At 36.8% G+C, this 21,696-nt stretch overlaps 1 protein-coding gene across 3 annotated transcripts; it reads right to left on the bottom strand.

Annotated features, from left to right (window-relative positions):
• Positions 1-15,951: 15,951 nt before the first annotated feature.
• LOC103838618 (protein FAM135B) lies at positions 15,952-21,696 on the bottom strand. Of its 3 annotated transcripts, none has more exons than XM_033278971.1 (15): positions 21,444-21,696; positions 20,796-21,086; positions 20,637-20,722; positions 20,415-20,560; positions 20,069-20,322; positions 19,594-19,648; positions 19,272-19,493; positions 19,050-19,183; positions 18,789-18,975; positions 18,659-18,718; positions 18,326-18,574; positions 17,995-18,253; positions 17,707-17,912; positions 17,600-17,624; positions 15,952-16,084 (listed from the first exon to the last, which is right to left on the bottom strand). In XM_033278971.1, exons 2-15 carry the CDS (start codon positions 20,972-20,974, stop codon positions 15,969-15,971), a joined length of 2,178 nt encoding a protein of 725 aa, XP_033134862.1. In that variant the 5' UTR covers positions 20,975-21,086; positions 21,444-21,696; the 3' UTR covers positions 15,952-15,968. The 3 variants fall into 3 exon arrangements, with proteins under 3 accessions (XP_033134862.1, XP_033134861.1, XP_009113319.1); XM_009115071.3 differs by lacking the exon at positions 15,952-16,084 and adding an exon at positions 16,841-17,143 and having other exon boundaries at positions 17,574-17,624; positions 21,444-21,695; XM_033278970.1 differs by lacking the exons at positions 15,952-16,084; positions 21,444-21,696 and adding an exon at positions 16,676-17,143 and having other exon boundaries at positions 17,574-17,624; positions 20,796-20,974.

The following is a 21,696-nucleotide window of genomic DNA, read 5'->3' as shown; positions in this document are numbered from 1 at the left end:
TTATTTTATTTATACATATACAATATTTTTTTGTTGTTATTATATAATTTCTTTCCGATGGACTAGATCATTTTTTATTAAAAATTGTGAAACTAAACTATAATTAATATATCATGGATTGATCGGATTGGACATTAAACAAATTATGACACAAAAACCTTTTTTTTTCACCAAACACATTCTTGAAAAAAATGAACAGTACTGTTTTCACAGTTGAATTATTTTAACATTTATTTTTCATATGGTTTTGAAAGGTTACAAATCAACTATCGAATTGATACATGTCATTTTAATATAAAATGCTTTTAGTCGTATGCCTAAAAAACCTTACATTTTTGTAATTTAAAGTCATTTTAAAAAATTCAAAATATAACATATAAGAAAAAATCTAACATATAAGAAAAATATAACATATAAGGTTTTTTCATTTTTTTAATTTAAAGTCGTTTTAAAATTTTTTAAAATACAACATATAAGGTTTCTTCATTTTTTGTAATTTAAAGTTATTTTTTAAAAATTCAAAATATAACATATAAGAAAAAATCTAATTTTTTATTATAAGGTTAATGTAATTGTTTAATTCTTTAATAATATAAAATTAAACAAAAATGAAGGAGGATGCAAAAATTGTTATCAAATCTTTATTATTCATAGTCATTAATTGTCATATATATTTTAATCATATTAGGTAATTTTGTAACTTTTATTTAAGCAAAGAATACACGCTTCTTATATTTTGGGTTCATATAATGTTCCCTAGTAATTAGATTTGGACCAATATTTTTTCAATTGATTCTTAAACTGCCACGTAAGCTTAATTGTCATTCTAATTAAGTGACACCTAAGCTGGGTTTCTTTTTAATTAGTACAAACTTAAGATTACAACTTTTTAAGCGACCATCAATTAATATATATGGGATATTAGAAGGATTTTTCTAAGGCTTCTTGATGCATCGCATCCATCTACTATGGACCATAGGCTTAGTACTAAATCAGCTACGGGGTTTATTTGTTCATAGAGTTTCTATTTTATTTAATAACTAGATTTTGACCGCGCTTAGAAAGAACATTGTTATTTTTCAAATTAAATAAATTGTTCTTATATAATTTCTATATAAGATAATGTATAGGTTTGGGTACATTTACACAGGTACACTGAACCGTACCAAACTATAAAAAAACATTGGAACCGAAAAATAGAAACCGGATTGAGAACCAAATGAGTAATTAAAATTTTAAAATACAAATTATATACCTACAAATATTAATTATATTTAATTTCTAAATAACCAAATATCCTAAAAATACTATTTATAAACCAAATTATGCAACAACAAAAAATTAATGACTCGAATATTTTTTATTCAAATAATTAATAGCAAATTATTTATCCTATATTTTTTCCAAAAAACCTACACTACCCGATTTAAAGAGGAAGATATTTTACATTTGTGAAAATTCAATAAAACGTATCATATGCATTGTTAGAATTGGTAAAGTAAATAAACATGTTCTATTTAAACCTGTATTTTTTTTTACTAATTCCATTTAAATCTCCAACCCGTTTAGACCATTTGATATTTTTTATGATAAGATTAATAATTTAGTTCATATATAAGAATGTAAGATCAAATATTAATAATTGATTGCATGTAATTAATTAAATTAATGTTTCATAGTTGAATAGTTGACATTAAGGCTTTTACTTTTCAATTCACGTAAAAATGAAAAAATAAATAGTTATACCAGAGGATCTCCATTACAACATATATTAAACATAACTAAACCATTGAAAATTTTATACTATTAATGGAACTATATGTGGTAATGATCACGTCATGTATAAACATGTTTGAATAATATGTCCTATATTCATGGGAATTTATTGTAGAGTAATTATATAATCGATTATGAGAGAATAATAAATGAGTTCATTTAAATTATGCAAAGTATTTATATAGTTAGAGAAATATAAAGCAAGACCAAAAATTTTTAATACTATTAATAGAACTATATGTGGTAATAATGATCACGTCATGTGTAAACATGTTTGAATAATATGTCCTATATTCATGGGAATTTATTGTAGAGTAATTATATAATAGATTATGAGAGAATAATAAATGAGTTCATTTAAATTATGTAAAGTATTTATATAGTTAGAGAAATATAAAGCAAAACCAAAAAAATAGTTAAGTTTAATAAAATGGTCCAACAACCTTGTTTAAGTAGATTTTTTTTTTTTTGATGAAATTTCAAATTTATTGATCTAATCAAAAAGAATTGTTATGTACAATGAGGAGCCTTCTAAGAGGTTATCTATTTGCTAAAGCTATAAAAGACCAAAATCAAAGTGTGATTTCAAACCATCTTGTTAACATTCCTCCTAGCTTGTGCTCTGGCCGATACTTAAGGGAATATATCCTGTTTCTCATTGCCTTGTCTATGAGCCTGCGCATCTGTTCAATGGAGTTTCGAGGTTGCTGGTGGCGCCTGGCGTTCCTTTCTCGCCATATGTGATAGATGAGTGTCTGAAATAGGAGTCGAGCAATGCAAGAATCAACCCCTTTTGTACCCATTGTCTCCAAACGCTGTATTGTCCACTGCCAATCCGGATTGATACCAGAGCCCATCAGTTTACGCGCTGTTACTTCCCAAATAGTGTATGAATATGGGCATGCAAAAAACAGATGATCTCTTGTCTCATCCCTTTCTCCACATAGCTCACAACCTTGGATCATCCCCCATTGCCTCATGCGGTCACCAGTAGAGAGCCTATTTTTTATAGCTAGCCAGGTGATGAAAGAGTAGCGTGGCACTCCCTGTGGAAACCACACCACTCTGTACCAGTCGACTTTAGTGCGCTTTGTTCTAAGCTGATCCCACGTATTAGAAGATGAAAAAGTATCCCTGAAATCATCATCACCGTGCCTCCATAGCACTACATCTCTGCCTCTCTCCATCTGCGGAACGTTTGTTGCCATAATGACATTGTGAAGCTCTTGAAAATGTCTGCTTCTCCCACCCCGTATGTTCCATCCAGCCGTTGTTACCGCGTCACTGACCATGGCGTGCCTTTGAACTCCAAGATAAATAGTTCCTGCAGCTCCAGTGATATCTATCAAGCGACCCCTTCCCAACCAATCATCAAACCAGAAATGACAGCTTCTTCCATCCCTTATGTCCACCCTGAGATAGTGATAAGCGATATCCCTCAGTTTTAATAATTTCCTCCAAATCCAAGAGCCTTTGGAGTCATCTCTGACGTCCCAAAAAGAGTGATATTTTAGGAGATAGTGCCGCACCCAACTCACCCAGAGAGAATCAGGTTGTGTGAATAATCGCCATATGAGCTTCAGTGCAAACGCTTTGGATGAGTCTCGGAGCTTTCTAACTCCAAGCCCTCCCTCTTCTTTCGGGTAACATACTTCCTCCCAGCTGACTTTAGCCTTGTGAGTTTGCGTTGGTGAGCCTGACCAGAGGAATGCACTACACATGATTTCTATCGTGTCGAGACACTTGGCTGGTAAGATGAATGCCGAGCTCCAGAAGTTAACTGTGCTAGATATGACAGATTGTATCAGCTGAAGTCGTCCCGCAAAGGATAGAGCCTTGTTCGACCAGCAGAGCATGCGTCCTCGAATTTTTTCTATCAAAGGTTCGTAATCATGAGGTGTGAGAGCCTTCGTAGTGAGAGGCATTCCTAGGTACCGGATAGGTAGCGTTCCAGCTCTTATACCCAGATACTCTGCTGTGGAAAGGAGGTCAGTTACATTGCTTCCTGATGCAAAGATAGATGATTTAGTTGCGTTGATGTGGAGGCCTGACATTCTCGCAAACCGCTTCATTACTTCCAGCACTCCAAGCAAAGAGTCTGATGTGCCATTTGTGAAGACAAGAATGTCGTCTGCGAAGCTTAAATGAGTAAGCTTAACACCCTGGCACTGGGGATGATATTCAAATTCTCCTGCTTCTGCGGCCTGGTTGAGTAACTTTGAGAGAACATTATTGAGAATGACATACAGATACGGGGAGAGAGAGCATCCTTGCCGAATGCCTCTAGCACTTGTGAAGAAACCCTCCAGACTGCCATTCACTGAAACCGAAAAAGCAGCAGTCGAGATACAAAGCCGAATCCAGTGAACAAACTGAGGTGGAAGTCCCATGGCTTGCAAGACAGATGTGATAAACGACCATTTGACTGTATCGAACGCTTTGGAGATGTCAAACTTCACTGCACATCTCGCTTTCTGATTTGTCTTGTGATAACCGTTCACAAGTTCTGAGGCTAGCAGAACATTTTCCAGTAGCAGTCTCTCCGAAATAAAAGCACATTGATTTGCCTCCACCGCAGCAGGAAAAATGACTGTGAGTCTGTTAGCTAATACCTTGGATATCACCTTATACAACAGATTGCAGCAAGCAATGGGGCGGTAATCCTTCATTGTCTGTGCCGTTGTCGTCTTGGGAATCAAGGAAAGAATAGTTGCGTTTACTCCAGAAGGCATGAAACCAAAGAGGAAGAAAGACTGCACCGCTACAATAAAATCTCTCCCTATGATTGGCCAAGCTGAGACAAAAAATTCCTTTGTGAATCCATCAGGTCCAGAAACCTTGTCATTTGGAAGTGCGTGCAGAGCCTCCTGAATCTCTTTGGCAGTAACAGGCCCGACTAGCACGGCTGCCTCTGCATTTGAACATCTGTAAGTGAGGAGTTCTTGGAGCTGCTCGACTGATACTTCCTCTGTGGTGGAGTCCTGGCTCTGCAGGAATTTCTGAAAATAGGATACTGCCTCCTTTTTAATATCTTGCTGAGATATGAGTACCTCTCCCTGTTCAGTGACCAGACTTCTGATCATGTTTCTGGCGGCGCGAGTCTGGACTATAGAGTGGAAGAACTTTGTGTTATTGTCTCCTACTTGCAGCCAGCGTACACAAGACTTCTGTCGATAGAATTTTTCGTCTATACGTGCCAGTTTCTGCCATCGTTCTGCTGCCTCTGCTGCCTGCGCAAAGTTCTGTGGGCTTGGGTCAAGAAGTACTCTGTTCTGACAAGCACATAACTCCTCATAAGCTTGCTTCGTTCTCGCTGGTAGGTCTCCATAATGAGTTTTATTCAAAGCGCGAAGCGGCTGCTTAAGTTGCTTTAGTTTACAGTGGAAACGAGATAAAGCAGTCCTTGAGTGGTGGAGCGGTTCATCAGATTCCCATACTTCCTTAATCGTAGGTAAGAACTCCACGTGATCAGCTAAGTAGTTAAAAAACCGAAAAGGCTTCCTCGCTTCATTAGTAGCACCTGTGACCCGAACCAGACATCTCGCATGATCAGAGATTCCACCAGCATCAAAGTGAGCGTAAGACTGAGGGTAACAAGTGAGCCAAGCAGCATTAACTAGTGCTCTGTCCAGCTTTTTTCCTATGGGATCCTCATCTCTCTTGTTCCACCAGGTAAATAAGGCTCCAGTATAAGGGAGGTCTGTCACAGAACAGTCGGTTACTGCTTCCTGAAAATGCCGCATTCCCACTTGATCAGTACGGTAGTCCAGTGCTCTAGAGTGCTCACTTGATGCTAAGGTTTCATTGAAGTCCCCTATGATAATCCAAGGCAGATTCAAGTGAGCATATGCTGCACGGGTACCACGTAAATCTTCCCACAGTTGATGTCTTTCTGCAGCAGTATTGAATGCATAAATTGCTGAGCAAATAAATTGCTCCCCAGTGCTAGGAATCTGAATAGCACACGTTATAACCTGAGCGCTCATATGTAGTCTCGTAGCCACCACACTTGCATCCCAACAGAACCATATTCTACCAAGGTGATGATACTCATAGTTAGTGAGGGAACTCCAGGAAGGCATAGCCGCGCTCATACACTTTTGAAAATTGATTTCCTGGACTCGTGTTTCAACTAAGCAACCAAAAGAAGGCTTTTCCTTTTGAATCCATGATTTGAGCGTTCTGTGCTTGCATGGCATGTTGAAGCCACGCATATTCCAAGCAAAGAAAGCTGTCATAACTTCCTAACGGAAGTTTTTTTGTGCGCCCCCTGCTTGCCAGCCAGCATCAGATCCCTTGCTCGAACAGTTGCACCCCTCGCTGCTCTCTGCGAAGATACATGTGTAGGTCGTTTTCCTCGGTGGGGAGTCTGGTCGTTGTATCAATTTGCCCTCCGATATCTCTCCATCCTCAAGCTCCTTATTCACTTCCATGGTCTCCTCTTCATTCTCTTCCGCATCCTCCTCATCTATGCCCAGTAAAGGGCTGAAACGAGAGGGTGAAACTACTATCCCTTCTTTGTCATTAATTTGTACTGCATCAACTTCTGCTCCATGTTTACTTCCAGGTATCGTTTCCCAGTTACCTGCTTCATTGGTTTGGAAACCCTCCGTTGAGGCCTCTGATAGTGGCACCCCCTCATTTCCTTTCACTCCTCCACTGCTGGGTGACCTCGTGGGCGAAGTCAGAGGGATAACAGCCTCCAAGTCCTGCATCAAATTCTCAATAGCATTCCCCTTCTCTACTGCACTCCTCTCCACTTCTAAGTTCACTGGGGCAAAAACAGTTGTCTCCTTTACCTCAGCACTCCTCTGTTTCAGCTTGATTTCTTTACTTGTACACTCCTGACTCTTATGACCCCATCTGCTACAGATACTGCAACGAGAAGGTAGCCATGGAAATAAAACTTCAACTTCCTGCTTGCTTCCCTCATTATCGGTGTAAGTTATCTTCTCCACTAAAGGTTGGTGAAGATTAACTTCCACCAAAGCACGAGCTACGTCTAGTCTAACGCATCTCTCAGTGTTCGGGTGGAGCTTGACAAAACGACCAACCGCTCTGGATAGGCATTTCAGCCCCTTGTGCGAGTAGAGGTTGTTTGGAACTCCCTTGAGATCCACCCATAGAGGCATAGCTGAGAGGTCTGGTGGGTTCGCAGCTGACTCTGGAGACCACACATTAACCACCAGCGGAATGTCTGCAATATGCCAATACTTCCTCTGCAGTACTCGCGATCTCATCTGGCTATCATCGATACGGAAAAGCACTGTATTCTTCTCTATGAATTGGACATCAATTTTTGAACCAGCCTTTGGTGTTGACCAGATTCGATTGACAGTGGCATGAATTGATCCCACATGTGGTGCATCTCCTATGAAATATCCCACCACAAAACTCTTCCAAAGAAGCTCCGCCTCATCAAAAATCTCTTCTGGTATCTGGATAGACGCAACTCCATCAACTACCTCAACTGTCCCCGATTCACTTTCCTCTCCGACCGTCTGACTCTTCGTCCAAACACCCTTCTGTTTAGACTGTGACCGAGAATTCACAGTTATCTTGCTTGTGCCAGAATCCCCTTTTTGCAGGTCTACCCGCTCTGCGCCTTGTGAAGAGACCAGAACCCCCGCTATCGCAGTACCCTTGGTCGTGAGACCAAGACCCCCGTCCCCGTTATCCGCTCCTGCAATCTCCAGTGACAGATCAGAGCTAACCGTGAGATTCGGACCCTCCTTGTCACTCGTGTTGTCGCCATCGCCGTCGCCAATTAGGGTTGTCGCCATCCTTTAATTGTTACTCAGTTTAAGTAGATTTTTTAAGAATCATTCACTTTTAATAGTATACTAGATTTTGACCCGCACTTAAAAGTGCGGGTTTGTTTTTCACCTATTGATCCAATATTGATTGGAAAACTACTTTTATCTTTTGTTTCAAATCTTACAATTTTATGTTTTTGAAAAAAAAAATCAAAGTGTGGTATTTATTCGAAGTAGATTTAAAGATTATATGTGTAATTTAATAGTATATATATATATATATATTCTATATTGAAGAACAATGTGTTTTCAATATTGAAATGTAGTAACGATATGAGTTGCTTATTTTAAATTGAAAATGAGTTTCTATTGTTACATATTTGTATCATAGTTATAACCATCAGTATATACTATTTTTTATCTATATTCAATTTCAAAGGTACTACTTCTTTGACACGTTTTCAAAGCACAAGTATCTTTTTTTTTGTTGACAATTTTGGTAAAATTTGCATGAATTTATAAAAAAAATTATTATAAAAAATAATTTAAGAGTTTTTTGTTATGATGTTTGAATTTTAAGAAGCGTTTTTCTATCCGACTCGGAGCCGTGATCAAACAGTATACCCGGTACCCAGTATATAATCTGGTTCGGATTAAAAAAAAATGTTAATTAAAAATCTGATATAATCCGGTAAAAACTCCAAAAGCCCACTATTATTGGAAGTAGTCTTTATAAAAAATGATTTGAATCTAACAAAGTTAAAAAAAAAAACAAACTCGTGGTCTCGAATAAATTAATTTAATTTCTTAAAAAATGATATATCATGTGGTCAAATTCAATATATATGATCCTGATGGGTTATAGTCATATTATTGTAGTACATTGTTATACTATAATTTTGAGTAATTATATGTTAAATAATAACATATGTGGCTAAAACATTTTTCTACTGATTTGTGTATACTAAAAGTATTGTTTAATTTTGTCATAAAACTTTCTTATATGACAATTCGAATGATTACTAATAACATTTTAATGTTGCAGCTCTAAAGTTGGTTGTTCGTGTTTATTATTTGTAGGTGGAAGAAAAGAGCAATGCATGATTTGCATATACCAGTTCGATGGGCTCTTATGCATGAATTGAAGTGGATATGTCAACTTTGTTTAATAAAGTAGTGTTTTATCATATTTGAAATGGTAAGGTATGTAATCACTAATTTAGTTACGATTCAAAATATTAATCCTAGATAGTAGGTATTATTATTAGGATATTTTTTAAAAATAATAGTTCCACAAAAATAGGATAATTAACAATAGGATATAAGAGAAAAATAGAAAATATGACATATTAATAGTTTAGATATATTTAGTTTAATTTGTAGATTAAAAGGAAAAGGTCGAACAACCTTACATAAGTAGATTTTTTAGGACTCCTTTCCTTTTAATAGTATTGATTGATTGTATTAGTTATAAAGATAAGTACAAATAGTGTATATAAGAATATGGAGATACGATTATGATCTCTTTAGACTAGTATAAATAGTGTGATCTATAGTTTGTAAAAATATTGATTATTGAATATAGAAAAATCCTAGAACTTTCAGTTCTTCTTCGTCATTCTTCGGAATCAACGATTATCAAGAACCCTCGTTTAAAGCCAATTCTTCGGAATCAACGATCATCGAGTCCGTCAAACGACAATTCTCGTTGGAATCAACGATCTTCGAGCCTATCAATGTTGTGCCAGTTTGGTATCAGAGCCAGGTTGTTTTTGTTCGGAAATCTTTTTTGGTTTCTTTTGAATCTTTACACTTACAATACTACAAGGACTGTTCTAAGATTTTATGATGTTTAAGGATGAACCTCAAAATCTCATCCCATTAAACCATTTTAGCCCAACATTTAGCTTTTCTTTTATTGGGCCCCTTAGTAAAATCTAAAACGAAGCTCATATATTTCTACTTGCATTTCTAAAAAAGAAAAGTAAACACATCTTGCTTGAAGGACGTACATTGCTTGTAAACCCAAGTATCTAACGTTTTTTTTGCAGAAAGATAACTATAGAACTCTGTGCCCAAGCTGAGGACACCTCTCTTTAAATAAATCATATTTCAGCCCAAAATTCCTAAAATGTTATTTTAGTGTAGTGTTGATCTAAATATCTCCGAAGCTAAGAATTGGGGACTTCAAATCGTGTAAAATTGTTTTCAGTAAATTATATGTTATTTTAAATAAATTAAAACGAGCTATTTTTCTCTAACATCAGAGAAGGAAGCATATGATGTTAGTTTGTGGTAGACAATGACAATGTCAGAAACAGAGGAATAACCGTTTACAGAGGACTATATCAATGCACGTGATGGTTTTAGGTTTGGAAAATCATGATGAGAAATTTGCAAGGGATCCAACAGTATTTGCAAGAAAGGGAAGATCCGCGTAAGTTGCAGTAAGAATAGCTGCACAGGTGGGCGTGTTTGTGATCTGCAGTGTTGGAGATTGATTTGAGTCCTCTAGGATGGAGGATATCTCAAGGTAAAAACAGACTCATATTGAATCAAAGCTAGGTTTAAGGAGATGGAATCAAAGGTCGTCAATCTCTCAGGGACTGAAAATTTTCAGAGATCACAAAGAATGTAGGTTATCTTTGTGAAAGATTGTTGGGTCAAAATTGGTAACTACGAAATCAATTTCGGAAAGTTCACAATAAACCTTTCTAAAAAGAAAATGAGAATGTAGAAAACTAAAACTTCGTATTTCTAAGATTATTGCACGACAAACTCCTCGCAAGGGATCATTCAACCTATCGAACGGACAAGTCCGGAGCATCAGAACAAACAAACCATCATCGTCTGACCCGCCATTGGAGAAGTTGGATAAGCCGAGACCATGGACCGACCAATCCAACTTGCCGTTGGGCGAGTTGGATCAGTCTTGTCCAATTCACCCAAAGGCGAGTTGGATCAGTCCATAATCATGCATTCTTGTCTCCAGAACTACCCCCTTCAGGTCTCGGTCAAGCTGTGTCTTGTTTCGTCTCGATCAGAGTTACCAATGAAGCTTTACGAAAAAAACGATAAAGACATATTTTCTCGTATAAGTTTGATCGATCGTATAAATCGATAACGGTTTACTAAACACCAAGGTTTTCTTAGCTATACGATTGATCTCCACTGTTTTGTAAAACCGCCGTTGTACCGAAGTTTATTCTTCCAAAAGAAATCATAAAAATGTTTTCATTAAATACGGCCCAAAGGGTCGGCAAAAACCCACTTGCGATTTTTAGCGAAGAATTGGCCTAAAGTCACTATGACGGTTTATCGATTATTCGCTAGAAGAGATAAATGTCAAGTATAGAGATAAATGTCAAGTTCAAAGATAAATGTTAAGTTTCAAGGGATAATCATGAAGATCGAGAAAAAAAGGAATATTTCTGCGAGAAGATAAACTCGAATCAAGGGTAGAAAAGAAAAGACGACCGACCTTGGAGGCATATATAAGGGGAGCCAAGGCAAGAAGCGCAAGGGGACGATTTGAAACTTAGAACTCTCTGTACTTAGAAATCATAGGCTTTATTCTCGACAAGTTTGGTTTCTATGACTGGCACTCGATTACTAGATGAAGTCGCCCAGCCAGTTCGATCTCTTGTTCTACTCTTTCAATCGAACTACGTTCGGTTTGATCCTCGAAAGGGGTACATAGGCAGCCTTTCATAACGTTCAGTCCGAAGTCAAATCAAAACATTTTTTGTGTATTTTTTGTCTTTTGTTATCGAGCTCTGACTCAACTAGGTTTAAGGTTTTGGGTGGCTATAACTAGGTAACTCGCTGATAACTCTTGCGACCGAAGCTTTTATAATCTTTTGTAATGATCGCAACACTCTTACGTTGATTCGAAATAAGATCTACTTTTTCTTAAAATTCGTTTTGTTATCTTTTTATATTTTCCACATTTGTTTGGTTACTTTTAGTTGCCTCTCGCAGAGAATCCGGGACCTCAGATAAAGTTAAGATTTCTTGACTTTCTTTAATTTATGGAAATTAACAGTGTGAATTTTGGTTCACACAAAGATGATCAACAGATCTTGCAGCTGTACATGTTGGTTGTCGTGTGGAAACAATATGACGAAACATAGGTGATTTGCTTTGGGTCAGTTCAAGTAAGTCTCACGGGTGCATGAGAGGAAAGGTTTCTGGCGGTGAGAAGAAAGGCAGAGGAGTCTCCAAGTCAGTGTGGTTAAAACAGGTTGTTATTCCACGAAGAAGCAACTAGAGCAAGGACAAAGTGGGTAAAACCCTACACAAGGGTATGTCGGAGAAAATGGTTATTTGTGGTAACAACATGTAGCAGCTTTAGTGAGGTCGTGAGAGTGACAGGAAAAACCTAAGGGAAAAAAGTGATTCAAGGTTCGACTTAGCTTGAAGATTCTGGTCAAAAACAGAGAAAAATGCGCAAGCAGAATCAGGTTGAATATGTTGTTATGACTAGTTATAATCATGAGGATAAAGGATATGAGACAACAGTCATCAGCACTTGTTCAAGAAACAGAAAGTCGCTACCACAGCTAGCATAAGCGTGTGTGAGTTTGCCTTAGAGGAATCGTCATGGATGTCTGAGTCGGGAATTCCAGATGAATAGACTCATAGGAGAAGTAAGGGACGCCGGTCTGGTGTCACGACCATAACTGTCAAGGTGGAGCTCTCGAACATTAATCGAAGCTCAAAAGCAAAAGGAGAAAATTTGCAGACTTGACTAGGTCGGAGTTTCATGCTTGAACAGGTTATGGTTCAGGTAAAGTTACAGCTAGAGACACTAGTCATGAGCTCGAGTTTGACACAAGAAAAACTGTAAGGAAATATCTCAGGAGCATCACGGCCGTGAATGATGAGAGATATGGTTAAAAGGCCGACAGGAACAACGAACAGTTGTAGAAACTTTACAGAGACATGATACTTCCAAAGGGTTATTTGATTCAGGTAGAGCCACTGAGATTATATAAGGATTGATGCATCATGAATATATTTAATCCGATTCTAGGTGGAGTGAATCACTGGTTTTATGTTTTATAAGATGTCTTGATTGGTTCAGCTGAAGGGTAAAAGTTTCGATTAGCAACTTGGTCAGCTCAAGAGAGTAAGAGCTGAAAGAGAAATTGGTTTGTGGACATGTTCAGAGTGTCAAGGCCAGGAGTGTCAAGATCTGTAAACAAATACAAGGCACATCATAATGAGATTTGTAAGAGGAGTCTTACATAAGGTAACTTATAGGCAAGACAAGTGAAACCGGCATACGTATCAGGAATACACTAGTGAGGTTTGATACAGAGAACCACGAAATCTGAGCCGAGTATGATGCAGGGTAACATGTGGTGAAGTACTTAGTTAAACTGAGGTATTGAGCTGTGAAGATGAAGAATTGTGAGATGAAGCAAAGTAAGAAACTGTTAGAAGACATTACAGGGATTGCAGAGAATTGTCTTACAATTTGTCCATCTTAGGAAGGGTAAGACTTGTTCTTTACAAGCAGGCTCATCTTAAGCTCAAGTCATGGAACTGAAAGAAATTTCATAAAGGTCTAAATGCAAGGAAAAACTGATTGCATTTAGAGAAAAGGAACCGGTGGAGTTTTGGAAATATGGTCACATCACATGGAGTACTGAGGAAGTTTCCTCATGGAAGTCCATTAGCTAATGGCCAGATATTCATCGATGGCCAAGTACTCATCAGGCTAATGGCGAGTTCCATGACTAACATGCGTGTTCAAGTCGTTGATGGTGCACACGTTTCAATTTTGGAGACATCTCAACACAAGAAGGGTATTGAGATAATGAATTCACAGCTGAGTAAAGGAGGGATATCAAGGATTCTAGATAAGATATCACATGCAGATCGTGAGGAGAGCTAAGGCGTATTATGAATTAGATGGTATGAGGCTCAGTTCATTTAACTAATAGTGGGGTCTAAATCTGTTAGTGAGGTTTTGTTGTTGCAGAACAGGTTGATCAGATGGTGGAGCAAAGATATTTGTGTCGAAAGGCTTCCAAATCATGTGGGTTTAGGCGGCGTGACCTACTTGTGATAGTAACGGTACAAAGTGATGCTCAAGTGTAATGTGTTTCAAGAACATCAAGGGTAAGTCAAAAAAATGTTTCAGAATATGGAGCATGAGTGACTTCAAGGGTTTGCGGTTGATTCAAGGATAATTATGTGGTAGCAATTTCTGTTAAAAATATGAAGGGTGAACCAAAGTTGTGTCGAAAGTATGTCCAACAGTGATGGTTGGATGGCGGGTCCTATTTGGAGTAACAGCAGAACAAGAAGATGGTCAAGGCTGCCATGTTTAAGCAAGAGAAATAATTGAATCAAGGATTGTTCTTGTGTGGAGCATGTATGATTTTGAGCTAGCTGCACAAAATTCAGGTAATTTGGTTCAAGGCTCAGTGCACATTAGTGGAACCGAAAACCCAAGGAGGAAATCAACTTGGAGAAGATGTTCAGGTTTCTGTTCAAGGATTTGAACAGGTTCGTGATTTTGACAGCAAGGTTGTGTTGTTGATAAGTTCACGAGGAGAAACAATATATGAAGTAACACGACATCAATGAGGAGTTGAACTTAACATTTGGAGTGTAACAGCTGGGTTCGCAATTCAAGACAATATATGAAGGTGACGAAAATTCAGAATGGCAATGGGATTGTCCCATACCCTTCATCAAGCGTGATGTCTAATTTCATTGATGGGGCTAAATGGATTTAAGTGTTTAATCTACTTAAGCGGTTGTGGTGTATAAGTGTAAACTTATGCAGGTTTCAAGAAGATCATGAAGGGACTTCAAGCTTTTGCTCAAGATGGAGCTGAGAGAAGTAAGAAGAGATAAGAGAAGACATGGAGATGCAGAAGATGAGCAGGTTTGCTCAAGCATCAAGAGGTGTCGGCATAAAGGAAGGGTTATGGACTTAGACCAAACAGGTGGAGTTTTGTGAGGTTTGGTCAAGCTCGTCAGACATGTTCAATATTGGACGACTTGTACAAGTTATGTGCAAACAACATAATGGGCCTAATCGTTGAAGCTCATTAGGTCAAGTGATGATACAAAGAAGGAGAGATCACGACATGGATCTCTAAGCGAAGCAAAAGCCAAGTCTCTGGTAGGCAGGAGCCTCAAGCATCCAGGAAGTGCTTCCATGGCGTCTCGTGGAGAGAAAAAGTAAGCTAAACATAGATATGTTGTTCTAGGCTTAGTTCTTAGCCATGTACTCTCTTGTATACTCTCTAGGGATTGTATACCTGAGAGAGTAATGATTTGGTAAACCCTATGTTACATTTAAGTGGGTACTTGGAAACGTAATCATATGGAAGACAAGAAGTGAGATGTTTTAAAAATTTAAAAAGCGGGTACGTGTTGGAAGCGTATCTATATATATACATACATGTATAAGATTTTTTAAGAAAATCTAGAACTAAAAATTATGTGATTTAAATTTAAAATAAAGCATTTATTCATTTATAATAATTTGAAATTATTTCATATTAAAACTGTGAAAATACACATATATTAAATTTAGAATAAATTATTATATTAATTATTTTTAATACTTTATAAGTAATTGGCATAATATATTTGAATATAGAATTTATCTTTAATAAAAACCTCAATGCATAAAGATAATTTATAGTGTTAATTTTAATATTTGTATATTTCTATTCTCTCTATTCAATACTATTAAATTTTGGATTTTATATAAATAAAAATATATAATTTTATATTTTAATTGATATAAGACATTGTGTTTTTCTTAAAAAAAAATAATGGAAGCGTGATTCCAAAACATAATCGTAAGCTTCCAACGTGTTTTTAAAGAGAATATTTTAAAAGCGTTTTGGAAGCGAGATTGCGTAAGATTCCACAAGGTTCCGATTCCGGTTCTGAAGCGGGAAGTAGACGTCTGATGAAGCTTCCGTACAACGTAGGGTAAACCACATCGAAAGTGTTTTCTGATACTTCATAGTGGATGTTGTGGATCATGGATCCACCATAGATGTAGCGGTGCGGCCTTGAACTGTGTGAAAAATTCTTGAGTTATGAACAAGGATTGAATCAATACAAAAGATCAAGGGACCTGGAATTAGGAGCGAACGATACCATAGCTTCAAATCACTTAACAAAGTCTTGTTAGAGATACGATTGAACTCTACAGAACAACGTTTAAGAATCGGTAGGCGGTAACTAACCTAGAGAACTAGCAACTATACAAATTATTCGAGGTCTAGATTTATTTTGATGAATTATCAAAATTAGATATACAAAACAAAATAAATTAGATAATTTGTGAATTTGTACCAAGATTATTGCTTAATTTAATAGATTTAGACTAGTATAAATCGATTTAACCAATTTAAACAGATTTAGAAAATTTTAAACCGATTTGAGTCATATAAATCAGATTTTTTTTAAAAAAAAATCGTTTTGGCTTAGACCCAATTGCGGCCTAAACCGATTTTTAGAGCCATTGGGAAGAGTAAGGAGTACCTGGGGTGACGACAGGAGAATTATATTTCTGAAATTTTTCAACATCTCTTGCTAAAAAGAATTTAAAACCAAATATTAGAACAGAACAACAAAAACTGAGCCTGTGAAGAAAAGTTAAGATCTTTGTGTCTACCTTGCAGAGTTTGTAAAAGAAAGTCTGTCGGAGATCAGGATCATCAGTGAGTGTAAGCTGATGAATAACCTGTGTACTCTTTAACTTCTTTAAGAGCTAAAGTCCCGAGTTAAACAAAGAGTTTGTACTGTACAGGTAACCCAAGTGAGAACCCGAAACGATAGATATGTGTGTAGATACTTCCTGAATGGTTCCATCAAACCATCTGAAACAGCAAAAAAAAACGAAGGTGAAACAAAACCAAAAGATGAATCACTCAAAATCAACAAGATTTTCTAAGAATATTTACAGCGATTGCTGTTCTGATGATGACGTTGCCAATAGAATGCCCAACAAAACTCAGCTTACCAAGATTTTATGATGTTTACGGATGAAACTCAATATCTCATCCCATCAAACCATTTAAACCCAACATTTAGCTTTTCTTGTGTTGAGTCCCTTAGTAAATTTCTCAGAGGTTAAGAGATGGTGAGTTCAAGTCATGAGTGTGCAAAATTGTTTTTATAAATTATCACATTTGTAATAAATTAATACGGTCGATTTTTCTCTTTGCGGCCTTGTAAAATTCTGCACCGGCACTGAGCTAATATACAACAGTTTATAGTCCCACCAAAATTTGTACAAAATTCAACATCCTGTTCTGGAAAAATCAGCGGAACAGATCTTGAAATGACCACATTATGAATCTTGCAAAGATATCAGACTCCAAGAACTCTATATGGGCAGCACGTCCGATGAACGAGTTCAGGTTACGTCCATACACAGTCATGTCGAAGTTAACATCGCAGCGCATGAAAACCCTTTGCTGATGCGGCGCTTCAGGGGCTGGTCCACGTAACTGGTCCATACAATTATTCAGCATTTCCAGGAATGCGATTCCCCTTTTTGTACTGTCGAATGAAGCTGGTTGGCACGATTCAATTCTTGCTGAGTGATATGGAACATAACCATCCTGCATTGTATAACAGTCACATAACAAAAGATGTTTCATTATCTTCACAAGTCTCAAACTTCTTCACACAATCAACCTTAAAGAGAGAGGGAAGAGCAATGTTCAGAAAATAGGTAGGCGTTAACGAATTATTGATTTATTATATTTATATTTTACATTTATATAAACTATTTTAGTTTTTGGATTTAATTATAAGGTTATTTTGATGAATTATAAAGCAAAAGAAATTAGATAAATTTGTGAATTAGTACCAAGATTATAGCTAAATTTAATAGATTTAGCTATATGAATTATTTAGACATCTTTAACCAATTTGAGTCCTATAAATCAGATTCTTCAAAAAACTCAAATTTAAAAAAAAATCATTTCGCCTAAGACCAAATTGTTGCCTACACCGATTCTTAGAACCATGGGAAAGAGTAAGGAGTACCTGGGGTGAGGACAGGAGAATTATATTTTTGAAATGTTCCAACGTCTTTTGCTGAAAAGGATTCAAAACCAAATATTAGAACAGAACAACAAAAACTGAACCTGTGAAGAAAAGTTGAGATGTTTGTCTCTACCTTGCAGAGTTTGTAAAAGAAAGTCTGCCGTAGATCAGGATCATCAGTGAGTGTAAGCTGATGAATAACCTGTGTACTCTTCAACTTCTTTAAGAGCCAAAGTCCTGAGTTAAACAAAGAGTTTGTACTGTACAGATAACCCAAGTGTGGACCCGAAAGCGATAGGTACGTATGTAGATACTTCCTGAATGGTTCCATCAAACCATCTGAAACATCAAAAAAAAAAGATGAAACAAAACTAAAAAGATGAATCACTCAACATCAAGGAGATTTCTAAAGAACATTTACCAGAGATTGCTGTTCTGATGATGACGTTACCAATAGAATGCCCAACAAAACTCAACTTGATGCTTTTCAAATGCCCTTGTCTTGCATACCTATCCTTCTTCCTCTTGAGGAAAGAAACAACCTCTTGCGCCAGCCTTTGTCCCATTTCTCTGAAATCGCCATGTGTTTTCTCCTCATTTGCCTCGGACATGAGAAACTCTATCTTCGGATCTATCATAAGCCACTGGTTCCGGACAAGCCTCAAGTCCAAGTGATGCCCCTATTATAGCAAATATGAACAAAAACTCTATCAATTGAGTGATAAACAGATGCTACTAGATAAGACACTTGCCTGGAAACCATGAACGAAAACAACTATCTTTAGCTCACGAGCACTTTTCTGGGAGCTAGTAGCTTTTGTTTTCTCCCCTTCATCATTGACTGCGTTGAGCAAGCCGGAATCGAGCATATCCACGTGTCTCAAGTAAGAATTATCACTTAAAGTGCGTCTTGGTGCATTCAAGACTCGTTCGATTATAATAATAGGAACTCTCATAGGATCCCCAAGTATATGCATGTCTTGTATTGACCGGTTGTTAATCTGCACCACACAAGAAAAAATGCATTGACACATCAAAATCAACAGCTTGTGATGCCAAGATGGGACAGAGAGCACAGAACAAACCCTCATTTGCGCGATGCTTCGACGGTGAAGTTCAGCACGGTTAGCTGCAAGTTGTGCAGGCTGCATCAGAGCAAAACTTGTATGAGCCAACAAAAAATTGATAAAATAGAGACAGAACACTAAAACTCACATCAGTCAACTTCAAGACACTTGAGGCTCGTTTGTGTGCACTGTGGTTTATGATATCACTCATTCCACTGTTTATAAAATGATGTGGCATTTCAACCTTAGAGTACACCATCCATATCGACCATTCAGCTCTACGATCCTTTCTCCAGATATCACGAAGATATTCAAGTATTTTTGTGTTATTATCCCTATAAAAGCCAAGAATGTTGATCTTAGCTTTTAGAGAACAATCTTAGATCAATGAAAGTTCAAAAGAAATTACCGGTGAAATCCAAGAAACGTGTTCCAAAGATAATGCAGCTGGGTGCCAAGTAAGTGGAATAAACGAGTTAGATGATCCTTGGAGAGTTCATGAAGCCAGTCATCATTTGCTACATCAAATGTAATATGCAGCTTCTGTACCAAAGAATGGAAAATTTTAAAATAAGAAGAAAAATATAGTCAGATAAAAAAACTAGTTGGCATCAAAAATAAAAGCAAGGACCTCAAGAGGACTGTTTTGTTCCTTGCCTTGTCCTGAACCAGCAACTGGTAACTGAGATAAGGGAACATTGTTCATATCTGATACAAATTCAGACAAATCAATTGATTTTCCAATTGCCTCGCTAAGTCTTGTCATTTCCTCGAGTAGAATGTCGCGTGCTCCAAGTAATGCTTTAACGAATAACACCATTTTCTTGTCAGCAGAAGCAAGCAGACCAAGTGCCTATTCAGTTAACAAAAGTGTTTGCAACCAAATCAATAAGAAGTTTTCAAAATCTAGACAAAACAAAAGACTGAATCAATAATGAATCATAAGGACATACTTTCTTGAAAGATTGAGCACTGCTGCCACTGACACTTTTACTGTTACTTACCACTCTGCATCAACACACGTTGAGATTGAGATATCAAATAACTAGAAATATAAAGTTATGTAGAACACAAACATTTTTAGGTTTTGGGATAAAATTTCGGAACACTTTTGGATTTAAAGTATATTAGGTTTTTCAGGTTTTAAAATAGTTTTAAAATTTTCAATACATTTGGGGTTTTTAGTATATTTTTCGGGTAAATTTAAGGATGGTTGACCAAAACATCATTTTGGTCAAAGTTGATTTAGGTTTGAATTTGATATTTAGATAAATTATTTGAAATAAAATGTTAGTTTAAGATGAAATCATCACGATAACAAAGTTGAGGTAGGAAAAAACACGAAGGAAATTGTTTGAGGTTGGAACTGAACATTTTCCCGATATTAAGTTATGTAAAATGCAAAAAAAAAAATCTTTTTTGACAAACCTTGATAGACTTGGAGGTCGTCTATAAGCAGCAGATTTCAACACACTGATGTGGACACTCACATCAACAAGCACCGCATGGAGTGTATCAAAATGCACAGGACAGTATGAATGCAAGCCTGTAAGAGCCTTAGGTGGAATACGAAACTCATGAATCGCAGCAGGCAAAGCTTCTAATTGCTTCGTTGATGCATTATCCATAGCTGGGGCATACATGAGCTCAAATTTCAATATAGCAGCAGATGTAGCCGACCCCTGCGTTCCAAAGATTCATCTCACAACTTCATATAACAAAACATAACTTTCGAAGTTGTTAGGGTGCGTAATGAGTAGGTAGAGATTGTTACGTCGTATCTTTGTAGTGGCAAAGTGAATGAAATCATCATACACAGACGAACGTCCTGCCTTGCGTATTTGATTTGGAAAGGCTGTGTGAAGAAACTATTATCTTTATCATCTATCCTCCACACTCCATTAGAGCCTGATTCCAGAGCTGTAACAAAACCAATCCTCTCTGTCTAAACTATACTCAAAAAGAGACAAGATCACAAGAAAGCTATATAAAGTACCTTCATACTGAACGACTCGTGAAGGAATACCACGAGTAGTGTTATCACCATCTTCCCATCTCATGGTGATTTTTATTTGATACCATCTAATAAAAATAAATGAATTAGAACTCTTTTTCTAGAAAAAATGTTGAGTTAAGGCAAAGAAATGTCACATACCCTTGTTGGAAAAGATCAAGGTTATGAAACCTGTGGATATAAATGGCAACTTCTTGAACCGTGTCAACCATTAGTACTGGCTTAACCCTATTATCTATGTAAGGTTTAGCGTCAAGTGTCTTTGCTCGCCTACTTCTTCTTCTGCTCAATCCAAATAGCCATCCAAGATGGCGTAACATATGTGAAATATAAAAACGCACATCACTTTTTCTAAAATCTTGGAATGTGGGTGTTTCTCAAGACCATCCAACGATTTTGAATCAGCTCTTTGAGCTACTCAGAGACAAGGACCTGCAACAAAAAGTATTTATTCAGAATCATTTCCCCAATTCTCAGTTCAGTTATTCGAAATAAATGTGATCATCTTATATAAAAAGCAAACAAGGTAACATCTTCAGGAAAAGAAGTTCTCTAACAAGTTTTGGTTTCATTTAATATAGTCTTCATCTAAGCTAGTGGATATTGCAACGAACAAAACCATACCAATAATACCAAATCTGTGCATAAAAGAAAAAACATTTTTTGTAAATAAAATCAATATCAGAGAGAACCCAAAAAAAAACTAATAAAGACGGAAACTTGATCGAGACCCATCATTTGTCAGAGCTTATATAACATCTTAACGCAATCACAGAGAAGAAACAGAACCTCTAAGTCTTCTCAGATCAAGATCTCACGATTTGCTACGTCTCTGTTTTCATTGTGTATTCAGCTTATGGGGGAGAAATGGAGAAAAGGATCTGGGAAAGCTACAAACGATAGTACAGGAACAACATTTTGTTCGAGCAATTTGAGGATTTTAATTATTTCTTTTTAAAAGCTGTGGTCGGATCTTTTTGATTAAAGTTGTCGGGTAAGAAGGATGAATGTTCAATTGTTCATACGAGAGACCATCATCGCG

This window comes from Brassica rapa, chromosome A09 (assembly GCF_000309985.2).
Source record: "Brassica rapa cultivar Chiifu-401-42 chromosome A09, CAAS_Brap_v3.01, whole genome shotgun sequence".
Taxonomy (NCBI): domain Eukaryota; kingdom Viridiplantae; phylum Streptophyta; class Magnoliopsida; order Brassicales; family Brassicaceae; genus Brassica; species Brassica rapa.
This window is presented reverse-complemented; position numbering and strand designations above follow the sequence as displayed.

What these genes read in the sequence shown, in the direction of transcription:
- LOC103838618 (XM_009115071.3), bottom strand. Translation starts at nt 20,974, where the DNA reads ATGTTACGCCATCTTGGATGGCTATTTGGATTGAGCAGAAGAAGAAGT. An exon ending in ACGAGTCGTTCAGTATGAAG is followed by an intron (nt 20,561 to 20,636) that starts GTACTTTATATA and finishes GTTTTGTTACAG; the next exon opens with CTCTGGAATCAGGCTCTAAT. An exon ending in TGCCACTACAAAGATACGAC is followed by an intron (nt 20,323 to 20,414) that starts GTAACAATCTCT and finishes TTTGGAACGCAG; the next exon opens with GGGTCGGCTACATCTGCTGC.